Source organism: Rhea americana, unplaced genomic scaffold, assembly GCF_003343005.1.
Source record: "Rhea americana isolate MKP2758 unplaced genomic scaffold, rheAme1 scaffold_230, whole genome shotgun sequence".
NCBI classification, from domain to species: Eukaryota; Metazoa; Chordata; class Aves; order Rheiformes; family Rheidae; genus Rhea; species Rhea americana.
This window is the reverse complement of record NW_028186347.1, coordinates 177,795-188,987: the sequence shown is the minus strand read 5'-3', so window position 1 is coordinate 188,987 and position 11,193 is coordinate 177,795. Positions and strand designations below refer to the sequence as shown.

Here is an 11,193-nt window from a genome sequence, read left to right as displayed (position 1 = left end):
TGTCCTACCTTAAAAAAAAAAAAAAAAAAAAAGGAAGACTTCAGAGCTATGGTGCTTTGAGAGGAAAGAAGCTTTAAAAAAAGCTCTGGGGAAGTGTGCAAATGAGCAAAATGGCTCTGGGAAAATTAGGGAAGCGCACTGATGGTGTGATGAAAGGTTGTCAGTGGAGACGGTGACAACTGAAGTGCATTACTCATGGGTACCGCTGTAATAGGAGCGGGTGTTACCATCCAACCTGTCTGCAAGCTGCAACTCTTCGGCTGCCTGCTGACTGCTTCAAAGAAAAAAAAAAAGAAAAAAAAAAGGCTAATGGCTATGTTGTTGGGAGTTAAGGACTTGTTCCTCCTTCCTTAGTTTGGGAAGTGAACTACTATCTCTTAATATGTGCTGTGCCTGATCCGTGACTTTGCTTTTCTTTATGTGTTTAAAATATTTTAACTGGTTGCGTTAGAATGGTTGCATGGTTATCCTTTTGCTTATCCTTTTGTAATTCCTGCTTGCTTGCTTGCTTGCTTGCTTTTTGTACATTTGAATTTTTGTTTTTTAAAAAATTTGTGGCTTGGATCTTGAATCTTTCAGTATACAACAGCTGTTCAGCTCTGGGCAGGTCTACGCCCGTGTTAAAAGGCAGGCAAGGCACTTACAGAAAAAACAAGAAGCGATGTTTTGGTGCAAGACTTTCTTAGAAAAACAAAAAGCTGATTTAAGGTTTCAGGTTTTATTCTGCCGCTCTCTATCAGCCAAGTGCATTGTTTTGCAAACAGATGAGCGTGTCTGAGTTACGGTGTGTGCGCATGCCTGCGTGCGTGGGCATGCAAGGGATAGGTGAGTTTGGAAGTAGGCATTATTTTTGCTGTTAGAATGACTATTTACTATTCTGAATTTTAGCAAGTTTTACACTTCCAGTGAAGCCCAACAAACTTGTTATCGTTTCGTCCAAATTATATTTTTTGATTTGACAGATTAAACTATTTGTTTTCCAATAGTTTTTCAGCTGATCAGTGTGTTGCTCTTAGGTTCTTAGCACGGTGTACACATTGCAATCAATTTTCAGTGGAAAATCGCTTTTGGATTTTCTTGCTGTTGGTACTTTGGCTGTTTCGAAATTTGGCTTGGGTATGTTTGAGACACTTCAGAAGGCTGCGCTTTTCGAGGTCACGTTTAAACCACCGCAGAACACAGCTGGGCAAAAAGGAAGGTAACCTGAACGTGGAGAAGAGAGAGCGCTGCCCAGCAGCTCGTTACGGAGCAATTCAACTGCGTTGGGCGCCCAACGTGGAGGAGGCCATTAGTAGTCCTCTGGTGTCTTAGCAATAAATCATTCTGCAAAACCAACTAGGGATAATTCTGCAAGTCATTTGAACAACATCCTATTAAAAACTCTGCTCCTAGGAGACCTGTAGTTGGGCTGCAGTAGTTGGTGGGAACAACGGAGGCAAAGTCATTGGTGGTATCAGCGTGGGCCTCGTAATTCACGTAAGGAAGCGAGTCGCGATGAAAGGTCCTGTGACTGACGGTCGGGCACGGCATCCGTCGGCTGGGGGAGTGAAGCGCCCGGCTGCGTTCCCCAGAGCACGAGCGAACGTCGTGGCGCTGCTCAGGCCGCTGCTTCGGGATCTGCAGCCTGCTGGCAGGAGCGCAAGGAGGGCGCCCRTTACGGATTAAAGCGGGCCTTTCCTTCAACTTTGTTAATGTGGAAGGTGATAATACAAAGAGACTGACCCAATTTTCATCTTTTTGTCTATCTTCTCTTTTTTTCAGTTGGCAAAAAAAATTCGTGAGAAGTTTAACCGTTACTTGGATGTTGTGAATCGTAACAAGCAAGTGGTGGAAGCGTCGTACACTGCTCATCTGACGTCGCCGCTGACTGCGATCCAGGACTGCTGTACTATTCCCCCCTCTATGATGGAGTAAGCTCTAAATGCTGAAATTATTTATGCTGCCAGTTAATTTGTGGGTGGAAAAAAAAAAGATGTTTTTCTTTTGCACGAAAGCTTGAGTTTTCGGCGTTTCTTGGTAACATTGAAAAAGGGGGAAAACAGTATTCCAAGCGGTGCTCCTTATCCTGTCCTCATTCTTCTTTTATATTTCTATTAAGCTCATGTTTAATGAGGATCTCTAAACATGGACTAGGACTCAGCTGTGAYGGATTGTGAATTAAAACAAAAGGGRAAAAGRCTGTTCAGTCCTTAATTGTAGGGAATGGTCTTTAATACAGACTAAATCTGTTAGTATCTCAATGAACAGCTAGCATCTGAGGTATAATTTAGCCAGAATAAATCCTCTGAAGCTGGTGGTGGGATTTTTTTTTTTTTTTAAGTGAAAGGCATCAGTCAATTCATCACATGGTAAAAATATTGCGTTACGATTTAATTATATTGTCATGTTACTGTATGGTGTACAGGGAGAGTTACAGAAGTTGGACACATTGCTTGGAACCTGAGTTTGTGCATTTGCAATTTGTTTTGTTTCTAAGTATAGAAGTTCTGAGTAGTCCAAATCTAGGCTATCAGTTTTGTTTAATTATGTTGTATTAAGCTGCGTAGCTATAGAAACTTTTTTTTTCCTACTTGTGACATAGAAGGTCTGATCTTTCCAACTMCAGTATAATAATTTCTTTCCAACAATTAACATTTTAAACACTTATTTCCGTATGCACTGGAAAAGAGAAGTAACTTTCTTTTTGCTTATTGTAATATGGAAACCACGACTACAGTTTTTTTGTTTTCTCTGTCTGCCTTTCCCTTCTACTAAAATATTGCTTATGTGGATAATAGATTGCAGGACACACATTTAACTTTGTAAGACAGCTCTGCTCTCAGTGATAGCATTCTTCCATCTTCCCGAAGTACTACGTTAACCTTAGTCCGGGTATGGACTAACGCGGTGCGTGTGCCTGGTCGGCTGGATGCTCCCGCCTCCGCTGCCATTTTAATGGTCCTTCTCCCCTTCTGCCTCTCCTGCCTSTTGCTCTTGCTCTTGTTTTTCTTTCCTGTATGGCATCCGCCAGTCCCTTTTTCTGGGAAATTCCCCRTTTCTGTTAAAATTGTCAGGGGGAAAAAAGAGCTAATGTTGATATTTAAGGTCTGCTATTTGATACGCACATGCTGAAGAGGAAGGTGAAAAAGTTCACGCAGCAGGAGACWTTTGCTACAAACTTTGGGTTTGAAAAGCCAGGAAGGGAGCTGCACTCCCTCCCCTGCTTAGCGTCAGCTACGTCCAAACCTTTACTAGTCTCTCTGCCCCTCCTGAAAATACAGATTAACTGTTAATGAAAAACTCAGAATGAGATAATCTTTTTAAGCAGAAGCTTTACGCTGAAGTTAGAAGAATTCTTGCTTCCATTTCTCCCTGTTGGACATTTCTGGACTTCATTACCTGGGGCAGGAACATGGCCAGGCAGAGTGTATTTGCAGGCAGGCATTTGAAACTACRCAAGCTGTTTTTTTTTTTTTGTCTGCCCAAAGAGAAGAAACAAGCTGAAGTTTTTGGACCGAAAATAATAAAGTTAGGAAATATAAATTGATGGTCTGATTTTTCTCAGAAGTGCTGGCCCTACAAGTAACTGTTGTTGATATTTGGAAAGTGGGACACATGCAAGTATTTGAATGTGGATTCAGGAATTACTTCAAAACCAGACACAGATATCTCCTGGCCGGATATTGGGATCRTATTTTGAAGACTACTGTTTTACCTGAACTCTTTGACCTTTGATTTTCGGACTAACTCGGTGCAGATGTGAAAAGGTCGGTGCTCGCGAGCAGGGAAGCCGACTCGGCTTCTGCTGGGAACAGTCTATCCCTGTGCTCGAGAAGATGTGTGTTAGCGTAGGCACGTGTGTTAGCGTCACAGCAACAAGAATTGCAGAGCTTCATTTGGTTAAAGTGTTAATTGCCTGGGTAGAGGCAAGATGACATTGGAAAAGACTCATTTGCTTGTGCTATTTGCAGGTTTTAGGAGATGGTCTGTTTTAGATTGTGACTTGAGAATTTGTGTGTCATGATGGACTCGTGTAGAAAATTTTGTTAATGTTTTTTTTTAATGGGTTGGTATTTTTACTTAGTCTTTATTGTTAACAAAATTATTAGAGTTTGGCCTTGCCTTTGCCTGTGTTTAGCTTGAAAATCCAAGCATTGGCTCAAAGTCCGTTTGCTGTGTTGCTCAAGATAAACTGTGAGAAAACTGCACCCAGTGACTATAAATAAATGATGTGAAACAGGGCTTAAAAAAAACAAGACCTGGAATCTAAAATGAACTTYGCATTTAAATTACTCCTTTAGTTGAGTAGTGAGATATGACAAGGATAACAATATTTATTTTATTGCCATTATGTAGTGTTTGGTTTCACAACGAAGAGTCCAAATGACTAACTTGTGTAGTTATTGTGAGTGGTGAAGTTTTAAGCAAGCAGCTGCCTAAAGCTGYTGTTAACCTGTGTCCTAGCTCCAGACTTCTAGAGCAGTCTTATGATAAGTTTTATTGGAAAACTGCTTTATCTGACTTTGGATTTGCAAACCATGACCATGGCAACTACAGATTTCTTTATATTTTTTTCATTATTGATTCCTAGCATATTGCAATGAAATGAAAAGATTTTTGCCACCTATTSCCACCTTTCCAATGATCTAAATGCATCCAAGGGCTGTTCATACCTGGTAGCATCAGCAAACAGCCATGGTAGTCCGGAGCTTGCGCTATTTCTGTGGAATGGGTGTAGAGGAAAATTGAAACTGTAGTATGTCTCTTAAAAGCTTCCATGCTGTAGTGCTAGATACATGCTAATTTTGAATTAAAATTAACCATTTGACTCTGCTCTCAGCTGATAAAATACATCAATATATAGTGACCTCTAACTAGCATATGTAGCATCAATCATATATTTTTCTCCTCACCAAGCTAATTTTGTACAATGAAACTAACTTGCTTTGCAAAGTAGTGAAACTAATCAGAATRTGCAAAATCAGTCCGATGAGGCAGTGTAGTTGGTGACCATTGAGCAGTTTTGCCAAATGATGCTCCCATAGGCCTTAATTCAACGAACGATTATATGCTTATGCCCATCCTGCTTACCAAGGCATTTAAGCCTGTGCTCATGTAAACTGAAATTAAATCGCATGCTTAAGTGTGTGTGTGTGTGTGTGTGTATTTTTTAATTACTGCTAAACAGAGGTGCACTGCTAAATTGGTGCAGCAGAGCAAGGCTGTGTGTTTTGCTTTTGTTTTTTCTGTTCTTTGCATCTGATATAGCTGTTTGCATTTTCAGTTCTCCTTAATCAAGGCTTGGAAACGGAAAAAGCACAATGACARTGGAGGAAGGGACAGTGTTTGAATAGAGCAGCCAGAGAGTTTAGCTTTCGGAAGCAGATGGAGCTAAAATCTGATGTCTGTGCAAACATCCAGGCTGTGTTTGTGCCTGTGAGGTCAGCTAGAGCCTTGTCCCTGCTCCCAAAGCTGTATGGTGTGTCAAGAAAGCACCTATGGCCGTGGCGAGGAGACAGCCCATGCCACCATCCTTCCAGCTGACCAGAGTCCGTACAGATAAAGTGCTCTGGGCACTTAGCAAAACGGGTAGGTGAACTGATGGGAGATAAGGAAAAYGGATGGCAAAAGTGGCATACCTCTTCTAATCCTTGGAGAAATCCCTGCTGGAAAAACAAGGCTTCTGTTTCCATGCTAACAGAGGCTGCCGAAGAAGCCATGAAAAACAGATTTCATGCAAACACCAGACGTGCGCTATCATGATAGAACCAAGTGTTCCTTTGCAAAACTATGTTTAAATGAATTACCTTCCTCCTTTAGAGAGTAATACTTCTGTGTGCAAGATGATGTCTCCTGTTTATCATGCCCGAGGTGCTTCCTTCTCTGGTAAGTTTTTAGGAACACCAGGAAYTGGAAGAGCCTAATTGGGGCTGATACACTTTGCCTTCAGATGGCTCTGCTGTTGCTAATAAACTCTGTCCTCCAGTGCCTACGGAGGAGCTTGCATGCAAGTTGTTAGGTATTTTTCCTCCTGATTGCTCTGAAGCAGTGTATCAGGGTGAGGCCCCCCAAGGAGGGCACGCAGGAGACTGTTGCAGGCTGTCAGCAAAAGAGTAGAAATTAGTGTTTGTTTATCAAAAGCACTGAGCACCTGCAGCTTCTCCACAGTGCCAGGAGGATCTTGCAGGGTACTTGCTGAATGTGAAAAGTGTCTAAATAGGGATTTAAGAAACGTGTTTTGGGGAAACAGGGTTGGAAGCATTAGCTTTTCATGTAGTTGTAATTTTAAAGTCTGAGCTGACTGACCGACTGACTTCTGCATTACAACCCAAACAGTTTTCTGTATTAAAAGAAAACCTGCTGTTCAACAGGATGGCAAAATTCAGAGCAAACAGATGATTAATGTTGAATATTTGCCGAAGGAAAACCAAAAGGCCAGAGCGAGCGTGAGGATGTGCRTGTTGTCTGGGTATTCACCCTCTAGCAGGTACACCGAGGGCCTCTTCCAGGAGCACCGGAGAGCTCGGCTAGCCGCCTCCTGCAGGAATCTTTCACAAGTTGCTTTACGTGATTCTGGTTTTACCGGGTCYGTTAAAGTTACCTTCACACGTTAAGTGCATGTGAAGGTGCAGTTTGCATGAGTGTCCCGAACTGAGTTGGGGCTGCTGCAGTGGCTTTTGCGGCACAAAATGGCCCTGCAGAGCTGCAGAAAAATATGTTTCACTGTTTGGTTTTTGTACAAGTTCGTCACAAGTTTCCAAAAGATAGGTGTTTCAGAGTGCATTATTGCTGATTTCAGGCTCTTGCCTCTACTGCTAGCGAGTATGTTTTGAGGCTACTTGAAATCCAGTTTTGCTCTTTAGTTAACAGTGCCAGTTAGAGGTTAAGAAATGCCTTTATCTAAATTTGCCAAAAGAGATGGAATGAAGAAATATTTGTTAGTCTAACATACTACTTGACAATTTTGTGTTAGAAACATTAGTACAGCTATTTACCCAAGTGAGTTTACAAACCTATTTTTGAAAATCATTTACTCCCTGACTCTGATACTGCCTTCAGAAGTAGTCCGGTTTTTTTCTTCTTTTTAAGCAGATGGTTAAATATTTGCTAATGCTGTTCAGTTTTATCGCAGCTCTCTCTCTGTTTATCCTTCCTCTCGGGGGCAGTTAAGTGGGAGATAACAGCAGTCCCATTCAGTTCCTTGGGCTGCTCCGGTATCTGAAGAGCTGCGCTTGCAAGGGAGAAATGGGTGGGCAAAGGAAATGAAATTTAAGATGTGTTTGCTTGCGCGTGGAGAATAGCAGCAGCGCAGAGGGGCTTCTGGAGGAGGACGGGTGCGGGCACAGCGCTACCTCGGCGCTCCGCCGCTTTGCTCCCGAGCCGCAGCGGGGATCTCGCCGGCGGCTCCTCGGCGTCCCGCGACTGCCTTGCAAACGAGCCCGCGCCCCTCGTGGGGAAAGGGCTGCCGGGAGGACTACCCAGCTGCAGGCTCGCTTCCCCTGCTTGCTTTCTTTACATCCAAGAGGGAATAAAGGTTGACTTTTTCAAGCAGTGGTAGAGTAATTGGAACAACTTATTTGCTTTACTATAAGAAACTGGTTGGCTGAATCATCTGCAGCTTCTTCTGGAATTTATTTTTAAAAACGTTCATACACGCATTGTCTTTCCAGCATTTCTTAAATATTTGGCTTCTATGTACCTAAGTATTTATAAATAAAACCTGTGGTCAAGAACACACGCTTAGTTGAGAATTTTAAAGGAAATGCTAAATTTTCAGTGTACTTATGTAATTTCATTTGCATATATAAATCATCTTAAAATCTGTATAAATAGAAAATGAGGGGAAAGAAACGTCTTAAAACAATGAGAACCCCTCAGTAGGTATTCAAGTGTCATTTTTAGACACCATGCCCTTATATTTTTCTAAACTGAAACTGTACAGAAGTTGATTTACACTGTAAATTCAGGCCGAACGAAATCCAATTGGAGCTCGCTTGAACACTGTTTTGATGTAAGATTCAAAGCTTCTGCAAATTTTTTTTATCTTTTGCATTTGCTGATCTCCTGCTTGTAAATCCTGTTGAAGGAGAATAAAAATGAGTGCAGCCTGATGGGAATTAAATGTCTGAAGTTCAAAGCAGTTTGCACATCAGAGCAAACGTCAATCAAGTGAACATCTTGCAAGCTAGGCAGGGAGTGCATTTCTCCATGGGGAAGAGATCAAAGTGGGAGTCACAGCTCTGTTTTCTCCCTCGGGATGCAGTTTCGATCAGTTGTTCATTAAAGTGAATCCAGAAGGAGAGGATTTCTTTTGAGAGAGAGAGAAAGGGAGAAGGGGGATGGGAGTGAATGTTACTTTTCTTAAAACTGAATTTCAACCAGTGCTTTTTGTTGCTGCTTAAATAAATAAAAAAAGYTTAATAACATCCAAAAATAAAGTTYTCTTATTTTCTGGTAAGGATTTTGGAGGACTTCCCTGAGTCTTGTTTGTGGTACTATCATCTAGAACCTTTTTGGCCAAATTCAAGGGAGGTCCTCAGCCATCACTTCTATTCGGTTTGCCAACATTGTAGTCTCAGCTGGCAAAGGTGGAAGGTGCAATTAAAAACCRGGTCTCCGCTGTACACAGCAGGAGAAGTGGTCAACGTTTGTATGCAAATCTTAATTTTGTTTTATAACTTCCAACGTAAATGATGTGAWTTTTTTTTTTACAGTTTATTACTTCTATAGAAAATGTGTAATGTATAARAACATATCACAGGACATGCAAAAATCTTACAACCAAGAAAGCAAATGTTTACTGTAAACTCTTGATTGGAATGTCTAGACTTTAATTTTAAACATTGCTTTAATGGTGAAGATTGCTAAAATGCCTTCTTAATTGGAATGTCTTAAAGAAATCCAAAACCAGTGAATAAAAAAATTCTCCAGTGTAATTAAAATTATCACAAATACTGAAATGTTACTGCCTATGTCAAATATCCTCTCTCGGTTTTTGGAGCATCTACATTTGCAGTAGGATTTTGTTTCTCTTCAGCGTCGTTCTGTCGCAGAACCAGTTACRCTTTTACTAATACATCCCATTGCAAGATGCAGAGAAGTCAGGGTTAAGGCAAACTACGTCTGAAAACAGACCTAGGGTAGACTTCCAGCAAAACTGGCACTGGGGCATGCCTTACTCTAGGACAGCAGACCTTTCTGAGGGCTGACGTTTAACTTCTGGGATTTAAAAAACTGTTCTTCTGCGTATTTTATTTGCATCAGTTGTTTTTCCACAAGCTGTATTTTGCTTTGACTACTTGTGCGCTGCAACMGCAGAAAGGAGGTGTGGGCTGTGCTGCCAGAAGTGCAGGCTGCAGGGAGTTTCTTGCTTTCTTGCTCCAGCTCTGCTAGACCTGGCGTTCATCTGCTGGAAATCTGATGTTCGTACCCTGTGCTGTCACGGCTGGGAGTCTTGAAATTCAGTTTGACAGCCTTAAGTATGCTAAGAGGTAATGTAGTGCTACACTCAGCATTTTTAATCAAGATAAGTATTACTTCTCCAGCTGGTAATTTAAAGCTGGTGGTTCGGCCGCGCAGTAGCTATAGGCAAGGTGCCTGTGTCACTTGGAGCAAGCACGGGAGGAGACTTTGGGCATACAAATAAAACTGGAGCAGGGGAAGATTCCAGATGGTTTTGGATTAAAACCCAGCATTTACTCATGGTGTTCAGAGAAATGTGCAGTCCTTGTTGCTAGCCAGTTATCCTGTTGCCACTGCTAATAGATTTTGATGGGAGCACTGGGGTAACTAGCTAACATCCTGAAAAGTCATTTTCCTTCCCTAAGAGCTCGTTCTTCCATAGTTCTTGAAAATACTTCTTCAGCACTGCCACATTTAATTTGCAGTATTATCTCTTCTCCAGCTGCTTTCACCCAAAGACAAACATGCTCCTTGTGAAACCCATCCGTTACCTATTTATTTTAGACTTGAGATTTTGGTTTTGTCCGGCCAAGACGGCGCGCGGTTGTGCAGTGAGGAGCCCGCGGYGCGTTCGGGCGCCGTAGGTGCCTTCCCGCTCCCCGTGCGGCCGCGTCCCCGGGGCTGAGCAGCCTCCGCGCCGTCCCTCTCGCAGGTCTGCTGTGGGCCTTCGTGCTGCAAAAACCTCTTGCTCTGGGTGGACGTTACCTACGGTAGAAGGTTTGCAATTTTGAAAAATACCTTTATAAATAAATACTAGAAAAGATGAGCTCCGTTTAAATGGCATCTATTCCAAATAACGTTTAGAACGTGCGGAAGGCAGTTAGTTATTTCCATGTAAACGTGAGTCACTGTGATATTTCTACACGGCAGTGAAGATATTAAAATGTAAGCYGTTAACATTGCGTTTATTTCTTGCATCGTCAAAAATTAAATTTGGTTGTAGTACCTTCCAGTACGGCCTCTGCTCTGAGCTCTGACTGCGTGAGACTAGATGCCGGAATCGTGGTATTTAKTCTGATTTGAGCCCAAAGCAGAAACAGCCTGGCGTGGGTGTTTTATGCTTTCGCGTAGAAGGTTGTTATTTTAATAGTTCTTAATTGACAAAATCATTAAGAAATTCAGTACTAAGTTCTCAGGAAAGGCCTTAAACAGGGTTGCGTCAACATGAACCACGAGCAAAACGCGCCGTCGTGGCCTGTCCAGCAGCCGTGCGCCGTGCATCGAGGGCCGGTGCTCATCGCCGTGGCGTTTGGGAGCGTTGGCTTTCGGAACGTGCTTTACCCTTTCAGGAAAGAAAAGAAAAGAAGGCAGAAAGCCCCTGTTTCCCCRGAGAGCCCCGGGCGTGAAGCGAGCTGCGGCGCCAGGGCCGGCGGCAGGTTTTTCCCCCTCCTCTGGGGAACGCGCAGCGTTTGATCCGCTTCCCTTCAGCCTGAAGATCTCCAAACGCCCTTTGGAGGGATCGTTACCCTACGCCGCTGATCTTAAGCCTGCTAACGAGTATATTTCTTTCCCGTAGTTCCTCTTCAGAGATCTTTTCCGAGTTGCAGGAGGCCTAACGTCGCATGCATGGACCACGTCAAGCCGGAGACGGGGCTTAGGAGCGTCTTCTCCTTCTTCCTGAGCACTGCGTTTTTGCAGTTCCTTGCAACTTTCTGGGTTTCGGTTTCTTAGTAAAATCTTCAGCCAGGAGAGCAGTGCTTTTTTTGCRTACTTGGAATATGCAGAAGAAATGTGATGGCAGAGCTGACGTTT

General features: G+C 42.7%; 1 protein-coding gene across 1 annotated transcript in view; it reads left to right on the top strand.

Annotated features, from left to right (window-relative positions):
* CACHD1 (cache domain containing 1) overlaps positions 1-11,193 on the top strand; it is a 75,906-nt gene that overhangs the window by 16,176 nt on the left and 48,537 nt on the right. The window contains exon 3 of the mRNA XM_085306079.1: positions 1,762-1,910. Coding sequence (XP_085162205.1) covers positions 1,762-1,910 — 149 coding nt within the window. The remainder of the gene's footprint in view (positions 1-1,761; positions 1,911-11,193) is intronic.